This window comes from Scomber japonicus, chromosome 6 (assembly GCF_027409825.1).
Source record: "Scomber japonicus isolate fScoJap1 chromosome 6, fScoJap1.pri, whole genome shotgun sequence".
In the NCBI taxonomy this organism is placed as follows: Eukaryota; Metazoa; Chordata; class Actinopteri; order Scombriformes; family Scombridae; genus Scomber; species Scomber japonicus.
Window position 1 is genome coordinate 26,806,643 of NC_070583.1, and position 19,227 is coordinate 26,825,869.

Genomic DNA, 19,227 nt, shown 5'->3' on the forward strand with positions numbered 1-19,227 from the left:
AACTCCAAATAAGGATGTTTGCCACAGTGCACACTTTCTAACAAATCTTAGATGAATTAATGGTCTCGTGGTTGGCTTCATAATGTACAGTTCCTAAACTGTAACTAGTGGTGAAAAGTAAGAAAGTACATTTACTCAAGTACTGTATTTAAAAACAACCTTGAATTACTTGCGTTTACTTTGATGTTACCTTATACTTCAACTTCACTATATTTCAGAGGGAAATATTGTACTTTCTACTTCACGACATTTATTTGACAGCTTTAGTTACTTTTCAGATGAAGATTTGACACAATGGATAATATAACAAACTTTTTAAATACAATACATTGTTAAAGATGAAACTAGTGTTTTATAAGCTTTTTTCCTTTTGACATCTTACAAAAAGCAGTGTGTAGTCAGGTCACATTTCAGATAAATGTTCAAATGATCCAAAAATCAAAGTTTAGAAAGAAAAAAAAGTCCAAAAACTGAAAACATTTGTTTACCAGAACTTTTTTCCCCCTTCCCTCTCCCATTAATCATCTCAAGACCCCTCAGATTTGTCTGGTGACCCTTTGGAGGGGCCTGACCCCTAGGTTGGGAACCACTGAACTAAACTAGCTAACTGTATATGATATAAAGTTTAAACTAGCTCCACTTCCAGCAGCTACAACAGGAACATGCTGCTCTAACACATTGATGCTTCAGTATTAATAATATAATGATGTAATTTATTATTTATCAGTCAGAGGGATGAAATAAGTACTTTCACTTTTATACTTATATTTCTGTGTTAGTATTTATCAAATACCACTAATAAAATGGCTTAAATGGCAACTTTACTCTTTTCAAGTATTTTAGCTCCATCTAGTGGGAAAATAAAGAGTAACATGTTTCACACTCAACATTAGAAAAACTTTGCTTTACTTTAGAGCAGCTGTTCCCAAGGAGACCAATATAATTGACAGGTCACTGTGACTGAAATCACTGTGCCCAGGCCAAGAAATTGTCCATCACATAATCTTCTGCAAATCCACAATTAGCCCTTTTTATTCTTTGTTTTTTTTTGTACAGATAAACCATTTCAGGTACGTGTTCATTTGTGAGCTTTGAGGTGCTGGTAGATGGATCTTTTAACTTTGGACAGAGCCAGGCTAACATTTCCCTGTTTCCAGGCTTAATGCTAATCTAAGCAGTTGCTATTTGTAGTTTTATATATATATACAAAAAGAAGAAATGAGCTAAATATATTTTTAGTGGACTATTAAAAAGGTTATTGGAGAACAGATGAATAGAAACAAGGTTTTAAGAAAATGTGAATCTTTTATTTTTCAGATATCCTTTACAAGCTCCTTATATCACAGCTGGTTGGGGAGTATTTACACCGATGGAGGCATTACCTTTATTCTTGAAATAGATCTAACATGCAAGAGGCAATAAAGCAGAACTGAAATAAATAAGCATTAGTCCAACGTGACCTCTTGATTTGTGTCACTTCAACCTTGTGTGTCACTCCCGGATGGAAATGCAAGCCGAAACTGCAGGAAATTCTCCCGGGTGTTCAAATGTTTCAGACAGAAACTTGGTGACTCAGACTCCCACCACCATCTGGAGATGCTTGACAGTTCAACTTACTTAAGCTTCCCGTCTGAAACTTCTCGGCCTCTGTGCCGCTTAAACATTTCTGGTCATCACTTCTTCTCAGAGAGATGAGGCTCTAAGAATTTTTGGATGTGCAAGTCCTCCACCAGCTTGTCCACACAGGCCTTGAACAAAGGCTCGGGCTCCTGTGAGAACAAAACGTAGTCAGAATACACGGAGCAAACAGATCCAATACTGTACATGGTGTTATGATCACTAGGAGATTTTTCAGAATATTACAATCAATAGTTAGGAGAGAGACATGTAAGAAATCCAAAGGGTCTATGAGAAAGAAAATGGAAATGATAAGATAACAAGCTTATTTAAAAAATAAACTTATCATTAAGATTGACATACGATATGTTCACCCGCTAAAAACGAAGAAGCATTAGCACCACTGCTTTGATTTTAGCTGTTGTGAGGGAAAAGGTATTGAATGAGATGAACTTAGGGCAGCTACCTTGTGCTCCAGTTGCCTCTGTTTCTCCACAGCTTCTTCCAGACTCAGTCCCAGCCACTCTGCCTCTTCCTCTGGGACCTCAAACTGCTGCTCAACGAGAAGATAGCAAGAAAGAGAAACACATCATTTCATTGTTCTTTGATTTTCAAAAGGATGGGTTCACAACTTTTCAATCATGCCTTAAAACAACAGATCAGGTGCCCAAATGAACATAGAGGCCGAAATCCACAAGCCTTCTGGCTAAAATTAACTTAAATTAATTTAAAGTCATCCAAACAAGTCCTTTTTGGAGCTTTTTACACACAAAAAAAACTGTAAATGTGGCAAATATCCACTTGATATAACTACCTAGTCTGCTGAAGCCGCATATGAGCTTCAGATAAACTTTTAACTGTATTTTTTTTTTTACACAGAATGACAATGGACAAACTGCAGATTTTGGTGTCCATCACTTCCATTGAAAGCCCATTTGAAAGGGCTTTTTAATTGTCAGCATGAACAGAAGCAATGATTACAGCGAGGAAAACCTCTGTAAGTGTTCATATTGGCACCAGATTGTTGTTTTAAGACAGGCTTAAACCTGTCCTTTAATCACAGCACCTGGCGAAAACCAAGAGGATTTATGATAAACGATATATAGTCTTACAGGGAATTTTCTGTTTATTTCAGCATGATGCATTTCCCCATAAATGTGGCCATTGTGGTTTTGTGTGTCATGCTAACTTTGCTCTCTCCAGCTCTGTTACAGAGGTTAAGGGGATTCACAAATACACGTATACAGCATGTAACGTGGGTCGAGCTGCTGAGTCTCCTACAGCTGTCCAAATAAAGACGTTTTTTACATTAATCATTTCAATGGTTTGTTTCTGAGTCTGAACAAAAGTAAACAGAAACTACTAACTGCATAAAGACTTATATCAAGGGGAACTTGCCGACTAACCTAAACACTTATCTGCAGTTAGTTTACATGTGTGTGGCTGATTTTCACTGCAGTTAGACTATGAGGAAGAAAACTAAGTGGAATGAGGGATTATCCTGTGTGACGATGATCATGAGTCATTTCAATTTGATGGCCACTCGTATTTATTCTAGCTGGAGTACACAGAGAGGAGATAAAACAAATTGATAAAGAAAAACAAAGAATGGAGGCAGAGAGGCAACAGGACTGACAGGAAAGGCAGTCACTGCTCTCACAGGACTTGTTGTTTCCATACTCAGATCAATCTACAAGTGTCCACGGATGTCAGCTGAGTAACTACTACAAGTGGCATTTATCAACACCTTCCTCACCTGAAGACGGTTTCACCTCCACAAAATCAACAGGAGGAATAGAGCAAAGCCGGCTGGGCCAAACATTCAGTTATGCACATGAAGGCAGAAATTACAGTGTGTGGGTCTCTATCATCCCAACTGCACAGTGTGTATCATGTCATTTCATCTATGCTATTTGGAAACTTGCAGACACAATCCATTTTATTTATCACCAAGTTGCCACAGATACTATGGAGTAAACCATAATGGCTGCTACAGGTGGTTAGTGTCTGTGTTTACTTTCATTCAGACTCAGAAACATTCAAAGAAATTCATTTAAAAATCATGTTTATTTGGAAAGCTCTAGGAGGCTCAGCAGCTTTGCCCTGGTACTCGCTTTTTTGTGTGCATTTCCCTAAATCTCTAAAACGGAGCTTGAGAGAGCAAACTTAGCAGGAAACATAAACCTCAAGGCCACATACATAGGTAATACATCAGCTTGAAATAAACCTGAAATCCTACCACATTTAGGATCACTTAGTGAGCTAAAACACATGACCCACCTTGTATTTGTGGTAGACCTTCTCTCTCTTGACTGAGTCATCTGGGTAAAGCTCAGTGTCTTTACGTGCCAGACGAAGTAACATGGCCCTCTTCAGGTCCATCCCAAGCTTCGAGTTCAGGTCTTCTTTCGATGTCTAAAACAAGTCGGACAGTTAGAGAGCTCGTTAGAAATTTTGTTTTGTTCCCAAATTGTGTCTTTTAAAAAAAACTAGGGCAGCTTTCTCTTACTTTGAGGATGTAAAAGTCAAATCCGTAGGAGGTGTCGATGAGGTCCAGAGTGCGAGCTGTGACCGTGATGGTGAACTTGTTATCGAGGATCTCGCTGTACAGCTCTCTCTTGAACAGCTGTGGTTTCCAGGTCTTCCTCAGACGAGTGGACAACTAAGCAAAGAGACAATTGAGAGCTGAATTAAAAACAACAGATAGATAAACTGTGGCATTATGTCTGGAGTACAAGATATCATCAATTTTATAAAGGTGCAATAAAACGAGTGCCTGTGGTTCAAACGTACAATGAATGAATACAGTAAACAGCTGTAAATATTTTACAGAAAGCAAATCATCTTCTTGGACACTCACTTTGTCTTCTTTGGCATATCTGAAGCCTGATATCCACCCCTCTCCTCCCCACAGGCCGGCCTGGGACTGCGGAGGGTAGTAGATGGGGATTGGGACATCCTGCACCCGTTCCTTCTGCCCTGTCTTTGGGCTAAGTCTGTACTGAACTCCTAGAGGCTTCCAGTGGACGGGCGTGGGCTCTTTCTTCTCAAGAGACTTGAGGTAATGTTTAGGGAGACGAGCATAGATGCCCTGTGTCATTTTCACAGCTTCCCAGACTTTAGGGGGGTATTTGTGCAAAGGCATGATGGACTGTCTTTTAAAACCAAATCTGGAAGATGGACAGAATAAAGACGGGATCAGAAATAAACATAAATACTTAAAGTAAAAATCAGGTGAAAGAAATCAGGTGCAGATAGAAAAACTGTGAACTTATCCTTTAATAACAAGTTGTTTTACTCATTTACACACAAAGTTTAGTCAGGATATAATTACTATTTTAAAACCATTTCAAATATTTGAATGGAATTTGAACATATCCACACCTTGTCTGGTTAGACTGTTTTATAATGTATACAGTAGAAATTATCACCAAAGTAGTGATGATTATACTTGCAAAGAATGTAAGCTGGAACCATCCATGTGATTTTTAGGCAAATAGATGAAATGCATCCATATTTCTGATACAAAAACATTTTTTAAATAACAGGAGGGTTAAACCAAAACATATATATTTGATTTGTTAATTGATAATCAAATGAAAGTTAGTAGCTGCAGATACATATGTTATAGACTTGATGAGGAAAACTGAAGCAGGTTCATTTAAATAATATGGTATATTAAACTAAAACGTATTAGGAGATTAAGAAGATTTATCTCCTTTAATAAAAATAAATAAAGGAAATACATTTACTGAATTACAACCATAACATTACTCATTAGCAGGCTAACAACCCAACTAGACATCGGTGTTATTTGATGAAAACAGGACTTCTACGCACATGATATATCGTTATAAGTACCATGAAATGTTTGTCTTACCGGGTAACAACTAAACAGAGACCTCCAACAAACACAGAGTGAGTTTTAAATCCACATTAACCCAAAAACAGGCAGACAAGGACACCATGCATCCTCCGGTCCGGTTTCCGCATTGATCGGCCCGCCTCCACCGAGCAGACACATGATTGGCTCTCACAGACTGTCAATCAATATTGTTTTCCGGGCAAACCGGATGTAGATCCACAAAAAATAAGACTCATTTCAGATTCAAAATGTATTATTAATAATATTAATGATAATGATAATAACTTTATTTATATAGCACCTTTAAATCTTAATCATTTGTACCATTTTGAGCTATTTCTACGAATTCTCGTTTGGATGTGCACTATATAGCCTAGTGTATAATCTGAATGACAAATACAATCTACCTTATCTTATCTTATATATAAATATAGCTCAAATCCTGGAGACCACCATATATAAAAAATTAAATAAAAGTGAAACGAGATAATAATAGATAAAAATGTCACTATTCCTTTAAATCATTTTGACTTTTATTGTGAAATACAAGGACAAAGTTCAACCGGAAATGTCGTAGTTTTAAGGGTCGTAAACAAAACACAAGTGGACTAAAATAACACTATAATAAACAGTTTTGACTATTTGGGTTGAATATTCCGCTGTGGTTGAAATAATAAAGTAGCATATATAAATTGCAAAGAAGCGTAGTTAACTTTGATGCTGTATATGTTAAAAAATTCGCACAATTACTGATTCTTAACTTCCTAGTATCCTCCGGTCGCCCGAAAGGTGGAATTGAACCACTCTGCCGCTAGGCAGCTACAGGTTTGAAGCCTGCACCCCGGACCACCGAGGCTCATCCGGGCATTTTACAGAGAGGCGGACATGAAGTATAAATACCTCATAGTAGCGACACATATCTCAGTGACGGTGTCATTATTTAGTGTAATTTGTAATTATTGAACAGAGGATGTGCAGTAAGAGTGGAACAACGCGTAGAGACCTATAATTCAATGTTTTAGTCGAATAAACTCAGAATAAACTCATTAAAAGGCTCACTGTTGTCTGGTTTGTGCTGTAATATGCTAAAGAGATCCATTGTGATTGGCTATCAGAGCTAGAAACGTCACCAAATAGTTCAGCTATATTGCACTCACATATACATTTCTTTCTCAAAGATATAATCTGCTATTATAACTCAGAGAGAGTAATACTGCAGAGTATCTCATTAATTGTTTTAAATAATTTTGTATGCCACATTTTTAAAATCATAAACAGAAATTCTCAAAAACATGACCTACAATTGCACTTTTCCTCCTAGAATTGGACACTTTATTAAAATCACTCAAGCTACTAAATAATTTCAAAAAAGCAATATATTAATAACCCATTATGAATCACTGTTGCCTGAAACATCTGACTAAGATATATATTAACCCCCACTTTATTAAAAAAAAAAATATTTACTTTTATTTCAATTATGCTTTTATTATCTTTATGTGTAATTTATTATGTCATATTCCTTATTTCCTTATAAATTTAACTAATTTCTGAACTAGAATGTATACGTGATGTGATGTTTTCCTGAATGTGTATTCTGTTGTTTCAACAAAAACAGCAACAAAAAACACACACACTCGATTTCAGACATTGCAATACAAAAAATGCTTAAAAAATATAAAATGTAGAAACTGCCCGTCTTCCATCTGCTCCACATACTCTACTGTGGATCCTCACAGTTTGTCTTCCCTCCATATATTCAGTTATCTTCCTCTTCTACTGTTTCTCTGCTCTCCTTTATTCATTATTCTTCAACATTAACCTACAAGTTACAATGTATTCAGGGTTTGAGGTAAACATAAGTAGATTCATTTTTTAAAGTGAATATACCATTAAAATGATCCATCATATGACATTTCCCTCAAGGGCTGATATCAAAAACAGAGCTAGGACAGAGTGTATGTTGGACTTACATTCACCAGCTACAACAGAAAATTAATTAAAGAGTTTCTTCATAACTGCTGGATGTGTCCAAAAACAACTGTTGCTTGATTTCAGCTTTAAAGGTGGTCCTGTGTCATGTTCACAACATGTTGCCTGCTGCCCCCAAATGGTCAAATCTGTTATTGCAAGTTAAAGTGACTAAAGCCAGGGGTGTCAAACATACGGCCCGTGGGCCAGAACTGGCTCGGCAAAGGGTCCACTGGATAACTGCAATGTATTAAAATTGCACAGTTGTTTTCAACAAAACACACTGCTGTTCTCGCTTATTTTTGCTCGCCATTTTCAGTCAAATCTTCTGTTCTTTCTGTGGACGTTAAACTTGAGATGATGGCTTTGCAACGTAATTCAGATTACGTTGGGGCACATTTTTATCATTATCTCTTTGCAGGGTAACCCCAAACTGGCACCGGCATCTTAAGGCCTGTTCATCGGTTTTATGAATAGATGTTTTATTACAGAAAAGTCATAATATATATTATATATATTACGTATTATTTATAGGTTATACTGCAGTGGATTTTAATGGTCCAGCCTACATGAGATCAAATATGGCTGTATGTGCCCCTTGAACTAAAATGAGTTTGACACCCGTGTTCCATACCTACCTTTGCAGCTCCGATTTGTCCCTCGCTCAATTAAGTTGATCTAACTCAAAAACCAAAGGAGACTCATAAGTTTTTTTATTAGAATACACACAAGAGAAAATACAGAGTTTCCAGGTACAAATGACGTAACACGCAATCTTTCCAGTTAATCCTTTGACAAAGATGTGACATTACATAGGACTCTTTGGTGTAACCCCGTTACATGATAAAACCAACATACTTCAGTAAAAATGTGCAGGCTGTCATGGAAGACATTACACTTTCAAATATGTTAATTTCACCCAATGTTTACCGTCTTGACATCTGGATATCAGATCATTCTTTTGTTTTCCTCAAATGTAATTTTGCTAGAATTGACAGTCATTGGTTGGTGTTTTTGATCGTTGGTGTCTCTGCAGGCTATTCCCCTGTTTTTTTTTTACCGGGGGGACTGCAGCACATACTTGAAGCACAGGCCTCTCCACAGGCCAGGCTGCAGGTCGGGACAGGAGGCGGGGAGGGGTCCTCTTTTTGGGTGACTGGAGTAGCCCCACCCTGGCTGCCTGAAGATGATGCTGAGCAGGTGGCAAACTCTGGCTGTACAGTGCAGCAGCTCACTCCTACACTCTTCAGCACTTTGGTGACCCCCAACATCAGATCAGCACACCTGGACACATGTGAAATTACCCTGCATTAATAAAACATGTAGGTTTTATCTGGACACACACATGAAAACAGTCACTAACCACCCCTTGAACTTAAGAAATTGTTTGTATTTGTGAATTATCTGTCTGTATGTGTCTGCTCTATGAGACTGGTGACCTATCCCCATCTGTCTCAAACAGGTCAAGATGCAGTAATGAATGAATGGATGGATCATACCTTTGCTGTGGTCATCCCTAAACCAGTAATTGTAAATGTTTCTAACATTGTTGTTTCTAACATTGTAACCAAAGCTTCACACAATTGAGATTAGTTGAGTTTGTGTAATATCAAGAAAGTTCTGTGATATAACAAGATAAAATGAGACGCTGCCACAACAGGAAAAGCTACATGTTAAAACGGAATAATTTAGTATCTACTAGTAATGAGGAAAAATGTCAAATGAAAGAAAGGAATCTCTGCACACCTGAGTAGTGGCAGGTGAGGAAAGTGCAGTCAAAAAATGAAAAACAGCTCACTACTTGTTTTACTAAGTTGCAATGTTTCAGTCTATCAGACCTTCATGAGGGAGGTCGAATACAAACTTTGCTGCTTTACCTGTGTGTCGGAAACCCAGCATGGCAGTGAACGTGCACAGAGGCCACTATCAATGAATCATTCAACTGCCAGATGTGGAGGTCGTGCACAGCCTGCACTCCAGGCACACTCACAATCCTCCGTTCAAGATCAGGCACATAAATGTGTGGAGGTATGCCCTGTAGCAGCAGCAGTCCCAACCTGTATGTCTGGAGAGGAGATTTACCAGTGAAACAATTATGCTTTAACAGGTTTGGATACAGTTGCATCAAATATGAGCGTCAAGGAGCTTCATTTATGTGCTTGAAGGCATTTAAACGAAATGTAATGATATAAACATGCAGAGCCTGACCTGTGGCTTAGCTATGGACAACAGCATAATCACACCTAGCGTTGCGAAGCAAGGATCCAGATAAACCAGAAGGGCGCAGGACTCAGAGCTGTAGAGGCAGTGTGGGCCGACCAGCAACATTACCAGGCTGTAGATCAGACCCAGAATGGAGGTGGACAGGTCCTGAATGGCGAAGGCAAATGGAAGGAGCCGATCTGGCCACCGTCTGCTTGGTACAGAGCTCTCAGTGTGATGTGTTGACTTGGAGACAGCCTTTTCACTATCTGAAAGAGAAGAAGAGAAAAAAAACATGCCTTTTGTTTTTTAACATGTTACCAAAGCTATAGTACAAGAAATGCTGACGAAAACATCATAATTTACTAGAGAGACAATAAGAGAATAGTACATTTTAGGGTCAGAGCCCTTACAAGATATATCATGTCATCTTTGTAACATTCTCTCTTTAGTTTGACTTCAGGAATCATGGGATCTCCATCCAGGACCAGAAGAAGAGACAGCTCCCCCATCCAGAGTCCCATCCTAGTGTAGTGGCACCCTGATTCTGACCTCATTCCTTCATCCTTTACCCTACACCGCTATCCCATCATCCCTTCATCCCCAACCCTTCAGCCCTCAACCCTCATCCCTCTTCTACTGTTGCAATAAATCTATAAACTCATAACTAAATTGGTCTTTGTTAGTGAAATTACAAATAATCTAACTGATGATGTTTGATTAATATATTATTCTTCACTGTGGGAACAGCAGCTTACAAAAAATCTCAACACAATGTCCATTCGTAGCCTTACTGAAGCTTTCGATCAGATCACATGATCTTCCTCAGCAGATGAAGTTTGCCCAGCTGACATGAAATTGCAGATGTTCAAATTTTCCTTCAAGTATGTACATACAGACATAACGTCCACAACTGAATGACAACTGGGAAACATGCAGAAATATAAGTGAAAGCTTCAGAATAGCAACTAATGGAGTTTATTCTGAGATTTGTTTCACGTTAACAAATTTCCACCTGCACAATATTTCAATTTGGTGACATATAACGGTGACCAAATCTTTTTAAAAAACAAAAACAAAAACACGTGTGCTGAATTCAAAAGACCGTTTCTTCAAGGTACATAAAGGTGAGACACATCTGCCTTACCGAGATGTCCCACGCAGGTACTGTCTTTAGCAATCTCTGTGATGTCCATTGAATGACTCTCACACTTGCAAGCCTTCACAACCCCCATGCCTCTCGCTACTTCACAGTCCCGGCTGTCCTGTGGAGCTGCTGCATGCGGGTGGACCTCTCGCTGTTGCTCTGGGAATTGAGGGTCGGTGTCAGGGATAGTTGAGGCTCCCGGGTTGCAGAGGACAAGCGCCCCATTGTGGAACGAGTCGTCCACAGCAGATCGGACTTGGCTAACATCATCCAGGACTTGTCTTGGCTCGCCCTGGTTTTCTTCTTCGGCCAAGGCTGTGGGAGTCGAACAAAGGAATGAAAAACAAACATGGACACTGTTTGATGTTCCTTACAGCTGAATATACACTTGGCAGCTACTTCAAAGGGAATCTGTTGGAGAAATATCATCACCAGGACACTAAGTCTTCCATAGAATAAAATGATTATTACTTAGTGCCAGTCTAACTAGGCCTACCTGGATTTACACTTTACTGAGACTAACACTGAACTTATAGTTTTAATAGCATCTTAATTATGTAATTTAACATATTTATGGAAAAAAAGTAGAAAAATATTTTCAAAAAGCTTCATGCATCATTGTGTGATGATTTCACTAGAGCTGCAGAAACATGTCATAAGCAAGAAACACTTACACTACAGGGAAAAGTTTGATCGTCAGTCATTTAACAACTAACTACTGTATTTCAGATTAGATCAATTAGATTTCTATTGATAATGAGCTAAAACTGGGTGTCATGCATGTCCATATTCCAGCCAAAAAAATCATGTGTTAACTTTGATAACATTGTCATGTCTATACGAAGACTATGAAGCTACTACGAGTGCCCTCTTAGCTTGATTGCTGGCTAATGTATCAATTAGTAATGTTTTAGATCAGTTATAAACCATTAATAAGAAGTAATTGTTGGGTTTTCCATGTGATAAAAAAATCTGTCAAGTCACTGATAAAATTCACAGGTTTTTCACTCTCTAACAGATTATCAGTTCTGCAGTTTCTAATACACCAAGTCTTTAATTTTGCAGAAGGTCAAAGGTCAAATAACCTGGTGGAAGCTTCTTTCCAATGAATTTAAGAGCTTAAAAGATGCAGCAAGTGCACAACTGGAGGATGATCAGCCACAACCTGGCAACCCAAAAGTTGCTTTTAAGTTGCTTTTAAGATGGGATGAAAGATTGTTGGTAATGTTACCTTTGTGGTTTACTTCAAGGTGACATTCGGTGTCTTGCTCCCTCGTGGCCCAGCCCCTTTCACGCTGCAGCTGATCCCAGCTCAGCCAGAGCACCAACATTTTATGAAGTAGACTGAGAGCTGCAACAGGCACAAGCAGCTGTGGGTGCTGCACTGGTTGTGGTTCCATGGCAAAACTGATGATTTCCAGTAAGTATGACATACACAGAGAGGCCAGGGTGAGAACAGCAAAGAAAGCTCCGTAAGACTCAGACCTGCTGTCGGTGTGGGACAGGCCGCAGATGAGAGCTGGAGGAGAGGTATTTTCGGAGATGAGCTCATGAGAGGTGACCATTGATGCTGCCTCGTGGTTAGGCTGAGGAGTGGGAGGTTTAACATGGATGCTTGACACATTGGTGGCGATCAGCAGGCCAGCTGAAGGTTTGATGGTTGACTCTGCAGCCGGGATGGAAGGAAGTGCTGATGATGATGAGGAGGAAGCACATGGAGGAGACGCATTTGGATCCAGAGAGGAAGGCTGAGATCTTTTTATGTTTGTAGTTTGAGGAAGAAGAGCCATGCACATGAGGATGAAGAATGTGTGGAACCCGACCACCAGGGTGATGAGGGAGTGGCATAGCTGACTGATGGTGACCTCACTTGCCAGCAGCAGGCTGGTCAATCCCAGCATGCACCAGTGTTGCACTCGCATACCTGCAACTGAGAGTATAGACACTCAAATACTTCATACTTGCAAACAACACTCACATACTAAAGATCTATAACATTCAAATCTCAGGGGAAAATTTAAATAATTAAACCCTAAATATACAAACACTAAGAGAATGTTAAATGTTAGATTAAATGAAATCAAATACACTATTATTATTATTAGAAATTATGTCTATGAAGACTTGATAATTAAGGTCATTAAAACCCCATGGTTCGTTAGTGTTCCTGGCTGTTGTAACGACAATCAATAGAGTCGTTGCAGACTCATAGTCTGTAAACGCTTTGCTCAAAGAGACTGGAGACAGTATCCCACGATTCATTGTTAAAAAAGGTGACATGCAGTTCGCTATGGAGGCGAGACGGGGGGAGGGGGCATCATTTCCAGTACAGCGGGTCCTTGACAAAATGTAAGGGGTGTAGGTTTATTAAACCTAAATCCCCAGACTTCAGCAGGCGGAGATCTCCGATTGTCCGGCAGGCACGTGCACACATGGGGCCCTAGGGGTGCTTGAGCCCCTGCCCTTTTTGCCTCGTATTAAAATGTGCTATCTGTGTGTGTGTGTGTGTTGTTTTTTTAATAACATGTTAAAAATGCGGTACAAAAACTCCACGGTACACTACCGTACCCATTTTCTTGTAATACGGGGTTGTTGTTGCCGCCAGAGAGAGAGAGAGAGAGAGAGAGAGAGAGAGAGAGAGAGAGGCAGCTGCCCCATGGATAACTGAGAAGACGTGACAGTGGGGCAACTTGAACCTGAGTTATGGTCTAACTAGTCGCCATCCACAATGTGTCAGCTTCTATTTTTGCCGGACGTCAATTTAGCACAGAGCAGATCGTGCGGGACAGGAAATCTTTTACAAAATAAAACACCGGGTTAATTTTCAAAATAAAATGCACTGTGTTTATGGTGGATCATATTTCCCTCCTCACTACATGTCTGAAGTACAGGTCCGAGGTTTAGATATAAAGTTTATTGTGACTTTGATAATGTGAATGAACTCATGTTGACAATAATTTGTTGACACAAAAGAAATGGCAATTACATATCACTTTCACCTACACAGGACACACAGCTAAATAGTTAGCTTTCTTTTAGCACTTTACTTTTTAATTTTACATTAATTTCCATATTGTGTAATGGACCGGAAAACAAATTCAGGGGCGCTTAGCACGAACATGCTGCCCTTTTCTAGGTTTGAGCCCCTGCCCCTCTATAATCATGTGCACGTCCCTGTTGTCCGATATTGTGAGACTAGACTCACCTGAGGCCAAATGTGAACGAGACTGAATGGAATTGTCAATGTTTCTCAACTTTGTAGAGAAGATGTTGTATGATGATGTAGAAAGAGGAGTGGAGGAAGCTATCTACGTCAAAGTAGATCCGTCAACACTTCGCCTCACATGATTGCAATGACTTCACAACTGTTGTTACAACAGCCAGGAGCACTAACAAACCAAGTGATCGGTGACGTTAATAAGGTCAGGTGACCCTACAGAGGTCCTGGGACTTCCCGCCAGTCAGTGAGAACTGCAGAAGCCCTTTGAATGAGAGGCAAAAGGTCCTAAAGTATCTAAACTGAGTCCAGCTACCCTCCCTGGTTAGATAAATGATGTTATTGGATTATTATGAATGATGTGAGAATGTGTAAGCATTTTAATTGTAACTGTGTTGTAGCTGGTTAAAGTGGAGATAATTTGCTGCTGCTTATATTTCATAGAGGGATCATTTTGTATTTAAAATATTTATCTGCAAACAATCTGTCATATAGTGTTAGATGTATAGCAATAAAACATACAATATTTCCCTCTGAAATGTAGGAAGTGTAAGTATAAAGTTGCATAAAGTAGAAATACTCAAGTGAAGTACATAAAAACTGTACTTTGGTGCAGTAAATGCAACTAGTTATTTTCCACCACAGATTTTAATATCAAATATTAAGAGTGTCTATAAATGTCGACTAACTAACAGCACTCACTCTTGCACACAGATAACTCATGAATAAAAAGGATTGCACGTGAGTCAAAAAGAAACTTTGCACACATGGTAGCACATGATAATACAAATTTAGGACAATTGCAACAAATATCAGTCTTATCAGTCCAAAGTGTGAATCTTAATTACCCCAGAAAAGTGGACAACCCTCAGATGGCAATCAAAGGCAAGTTGGGCTCTTGGATGTGATCTGTGCGCTGAAGTCGGAAAAATGTCATTCATCGTGCTCACCATCTCTCCCTCTGTCTGTCCCACCACACTCCTCCTCTGTTCTAATCGCAGTCATGTGAGTTGGGGAGGGGGGCGGGTGGTATCGTCCTCTCCTCAGTTATCCCTGTTTGCATTCCCTCCTCAGCTCGTTGGTGGGAGAAAATACCTTCATTGGACGATCTCACAGCCCACCCACCCTTTATACACGACACTGAGCCGGTCGAGTGAAGCTAATTTGCACTAATTAAATCTCCATTGTGTTGTCAGGATTACGTAATCAGATCATAAGGCGAGCTCTTCTTAGGCTGGGTAGGCCTCAATGGTTTTGGGACATTTACATCCAGTGTGGTTTTAAAGATGTATTATAAATGTAAGCATTGCTTCAGTAAAAAATGCCTGAATAAAACTAAAACATCAGGTGGTTTGACACCCTTCAGTAATGTAGAAAGAATTAGTAAAACAGCTTAAAATGGGGTTGCACAAGTCACAGGTGTACAACAAGTAAAGTATTAAACTGCACAAACACACAACATGCCATCATTAAGGAATATTTAAGACTTTTATCAGTCAGGTTGACAGCCAAAAACTTGAGCCTCATCTAAGAAATGTGATTTAATCTTGACTTTGAATGATTTCTCAATATTTTCTTGATAGTGCTGCAAAAAAAGGTAAATCTCCCTATTTTCACCCTATTGTCTTTTCCCCCTAAATAAAGCATCAGAGTATTTGACCTGTTAGTGGTGGTACACCCTCTCTACCCCCCTCTTACCACTCATGATCCCACAATGATGCTGCAGTCCCATCAGGTCCTGCTCTTGTGTGCCAGTGTGCAGGGGTTTGTTGCAGTCCAGTGGGCTGCGAGTCAACAGGCCAGATAGGGGCTGACACCACGGATAAATCCCTACTGTTCTACCAGCATGCCAGCACATTCCTGAGTCACGACTAAGCCCAAGGAAAGACCTAGCGAGGAAGCATTTGATCACTTGCCACTGTCCCCAACCACAAAGAGGCCACTGGTAGCCCGGCTACATCTTCAGCACCTCCTGTAGCACCACCTGTGTCCTTTGGCTTTTTAAAAATGAAGCATTATTGAGTTTTTTGGCCACTTGCTGTAGCTGAAAAAACTTAAAACACAATATTTATTAAGTTATTATCTCCCATATTAACTCTCTTTGATCCCTACCAACTTCTGGGGGAATCATCTGCCTCTTTAACTTAAATAAAATGAACCACTATCTTCATGAATTAGTCACTGGTGTCTGCAATTTGGTGCAGTGCAAGTAGTGTACAGCTGCCTGTTAAGAGCTGTGAGATGTAACCAATGCAATAGATTTTCTGGCCAATTCTGTTGCAGAAAGAAGGGCTACATCAGAAGAAGACCCAGATAAACATTTAGTCTATTTGGATTAAGGAGAGCCGCTTCAAATGCACAGCAAACCTCACCAAGCAAAGATGGTATCTGTTAGGGAAATTTCCATCATTAATATGCACTTGGTCAAACTAGGCTTTGCGGTCATAGCAAGGCCACATGTTGGGTTTAGACACTATCTCCCTTTGAAATAGTAGTAAGCAGTGAGTCTGCTCCTTTTGGGGTAAACAGGAGGCATTCTGATAGTGTTGCTATAGCAGCGGAGGTCAGATATTTGTTTGACTGTTTTCCCTGAATGGGGTAAAAGTAGCCCATATGAACGACAACGCACTTGAAGCAGTATCAAGATTGATAATATAAGACAAGATGTGGGATACGAGCATTATCCCATCAAAATGGAAGCAATCAGTTATCTTATCAATACTAAAACCATGTAAAGATGAATCAAATCCATCAAGCTATGGTTAAGAAGTTACATTGAGTGTAGATTATTGGAACATGTATTCAGTAAAAATGGTTATTGAAGCATCCTCTCTCTCTTTCTTCAAATCTTCAAGCTTGAGAGGTATTACATTACATTTAAATTGATATTAGATGATATCAGGGACTAAATCTTCAGTCAGACATTGGACCAAGTGGGTGTAGTAGTTTATCTCTGACTTCTACTTAAAAAACAGCTCTGATGCAGCCTCATGTTCATCCATAATGGCTGCTTTATTGCAATCAGTATCACCATATAAACCTTGGAGTGTAACAGGTGATCTGTGGATGTATGGCCCAACACAGACCTTAATAACCATCAGATCCTGACTCATGTAAATGATGTTATCACTCAGCAAACACAACTAGCTGTAGGCAACAAACAGACTATCTGAACTGAATTACGTTATTGTAAAACACACACAAAGAAAACATGTGATTGGTATGTGATGGTAGGGAGCTCTATGTGTGTGAACAACTCTGCTAATGAAAGACACACTATTTGAGGCTTTTGTGCTCTCGGCATGTTTTCTTTAAGGACCAATGTGCCAATGAACCCTCTCCTATGACTCAAACAAACAAACAAACAAAGGAGGGCAACATTTAAACCACAAAACCTTTAGTGCAATATCTTTAGTAAATCGGACTGCAAATTATGCGCAATTTCTGGCGCCATCAGCGGCTGAGATCCATTTCTAAATTAGCTTCAGTGTCAACAATCAGTAATACAAAGTCGAGACTCTGTGCTAAAATTGATTCTTGTTCATGAGGTCATCTGCCTGTCGTTAGGAAAGAGAAATAAAATGACTGTGTTTTAATGTTGCAATGTGTGAATCATTATCCTGCAGCCCCCAAAACCACCCACTAGCTTTACTCATGCTCTATCCCCCCAAAACACTTCTGGCATCATCATCAACACATGGTTTGACTAAAGTGAGAGACACACACAAATGACTGACTGGCAGTTTGTGTCCCCTGGCCTAAACACTCACCTTACCTGCACTCACATCATCAATACCACTTTACTTAAACATTTTTACATAATATATTAATATGATGTACAATGGAAACAATGTCAATGTAAAGTCAGTATCAGGACTCACCAATGCTCTACCATTATATATGTATGATAGACCAAAATAACAGTTATATCACATTCAACAAAATGTGTTTAAAGAACAAAAAAAGTAAGGCACTCTAATAAATTCAGTCAAATGAAAATAAGAATAAGAGAAATAAACATTAACCATCACACATTGCCTGACGTTGAACCAGGTTCCTTATTGACTTTCCCATTGACAAGAAAAAATGATATTTAATTAAAATAGATAAATAAATAAATCACCTACTTGACTACATCTTAAGGCCTTCATCACTTACTGAGATGTTTTAGTGAGTATTAGTGACTGAAAAATGAAGTACAACAGTAAAAGTAACAAAACTACAATTTAAAAGTACTTCATTCAACATTTTACTTCAAAGTATTGAAGTATTATAAACGAGTGTCAACAGCAGTTAATATGTATAACAGCTTTTTATAGCCTATCATGATTATTATGGTATCAAATGACAATATATAACATACTATGTATAAGCAGCATATTTATGTAGATACTAACTTTTACTACATTACAATTATGCCAATGTATCATATTCTATTAGCATGAATGTAGCGGAGTGAAAAGCATCATCTAGTCCTCTGAAATGAGTCAATGCAGCACGTGATAGAAAATGGAAATAGACATACATATGTCTATATACATATGTACTTTCTTATCGCCACTGGTAAAGATACTAAACCATCTTCTGACAAAAATTCAATATGTGGTGTTTTTTTGCTTGAAAATTGATTGAATGATTTGTTTGATCATCACAATTGTTGCAGATTAATCATTTCAACTTTGGCCAGGTGTACTTTCTGTTTCCTGCATATGTCTATCCTGCTCATAGGTGCTCATAGGTGTTTGTCCTTTATCTATTCATCTATTACTGTTTAATTCCTTCCTTACTGTTTATTATTTGTAGTTGCTGGTCTTGTCTTGTCCCAAAGAATCCACTGCCCAGTTCGACTTCTTGACTCTGAGCCTTCACAACGTCCACCCTCTGTGCTCAACAAAAAACAATATTTATGAAACAACATACCTGATCCTGGTCCAAGTTGCCTCCCTACTAAGAACAAGCATTAATCATTTACACACAAAAAAAAATCTTTTGTTTTACCTTCAACTGAGGAAATTGAACTGGCTTGTTGCCTGACGTCTGTGGATCTCTGGAAAACCATTTCACAGAAACAAAGCCTCTCATGAAGTCTCCAACTATTCACCCTGTGGTGCTCAACCACATGTTCTATACACAGACACAGCGCCTCGGGAGTTTGTAGGGGGGAGTCACATAAAGAAAAGTAAACAGGAGTACAACTGACAACAACAT

General features: G+C 39.0%; 2 protein-coding genes and 1 non-coding gene across 4 annotated transcripts; all 3 read right to left on the bottom strand.

Annotated features, from left to right (window-relative positions):
* Nucleotides 1-1,285: 1,285 nt before the first annotated feature.
* mrpl28 (mitochondrial ribosomal protein L28) lies at nt 1,286-5,612 on the bottom strand. Its single transcript, XM_053321303.1, has 6 exons — nt 5,498-5,612; nt 4,478-4,787; nt 4,127-4,279; nt 3,898-4,032; nt 2,084-2,170; nt 1,286-1,769 (listed from the first exon to the last, which is right to left on the bottom strand). The coding sequence occupies exons 2-6, from the start codon at nt 4,760-4,762 to the stop codon at nt 1,674-1,676; spliced, it is 756 nt and encodes a 251-aa protein (XP_053177278.1). The 5' UTR covers nt 4,763-4,787; nt 5,498-5,612; the 3' UTR covers nt 1,286-1,673.
* Nucleotides 5,613-6,261: 649 nt separating this feature from the next.
* On the bottom strand, nt 6,262-6,348 carry trnastop-uca (transfer RNA opal suppressor (anticodon UCA)). The gene has a single exon. It is a non-coding gene; the product is annotated as a tRNA-Sec (tRNA).
* A 1,883-nt stretch (nt 6,349-8,231) lies between these two features.
* Nucleotides 8,232-19,111, bottom strand: LOC128360793 (zinc transporter 10). Of its 2 annotated transcripts, none has more exons than XM_053321296.1 (6): nt 19,018-19,111; nt 12,034-12,732; nt 10,803-11,117; nt 9,662-9,924; nt 9,331-9,518; nt 8,232-8,737 (listed from the first exon to the last, which is right to left on the bottom strand). In XM_053321296.1, exons 1-6 carry the CDS (start codon nt 19,076-19,078, stop codon nt 8,491-8,493), a joined length of 1,773 nt encoding a protein of 590 aa, XP_053177271.1. In that variant the 5' UTR covers nt 19,079-19,111; the 3' UTR covers nt 8,232-8,490. The 2 variants fall into 2 exon arrangements, with proteins under 2 accessions (XP_053177271.1, XP_053177273.1); XM_053321298.1 differs by having other exon boundaries at nt 18,807-19,079.
* Between the last annotated feature and the right edge of the window lie 116 nt (nt 19,112-19,227).

Excerpts from the sequence above, each read along its gene's own strand:
- mrpl28 (XM_053321303.1), bottom strand. The coding sequence starts at position 4,762 with ATGCCTTTGCACAAATACCCCCCTAAAGTCTGGGAAGCTGTGAAAATG. Across the intron at positions 4,033-4,126 it reads TTGACTTTTACATCCTCAAA|ACATCGAAAGAAGACCTGAA; the intron begins GTAAGAGAAAGC and ends GACTTGTTTTAG. Across the intron at positions 2,171-3,897 it reads AGGTCTACCACAAATACAAG|CAGTTTGAGGTCCCAGAGGA; the intron begins GTGGGTCATGTG and ends CTCGTTGAGCAG.
- LOC128360793 (XM_053321296.1), bottom strand. The coding sequence starts at position 19,078 with ATGGTTTTCCAGAGATCCACAGACGTCAGGCAACAAGCCAGTTCAATT. Across the intron at positions 12,733-19,017 it reads TTCAATTTCCTCAGTTGAAG|TTGCAGGTATGCGAGTGCAA; the intron begins GTAAAACAAAAG and ends CTATACTCTCAG. Across the intron at positions 8,738-9,330 it reads GCTGGGTTTCCGACACACAG|GTGTGCTGATCTGATGTTGG; the intron begins GTAAAGCAGCAA and ends ACATGTGTCCAG.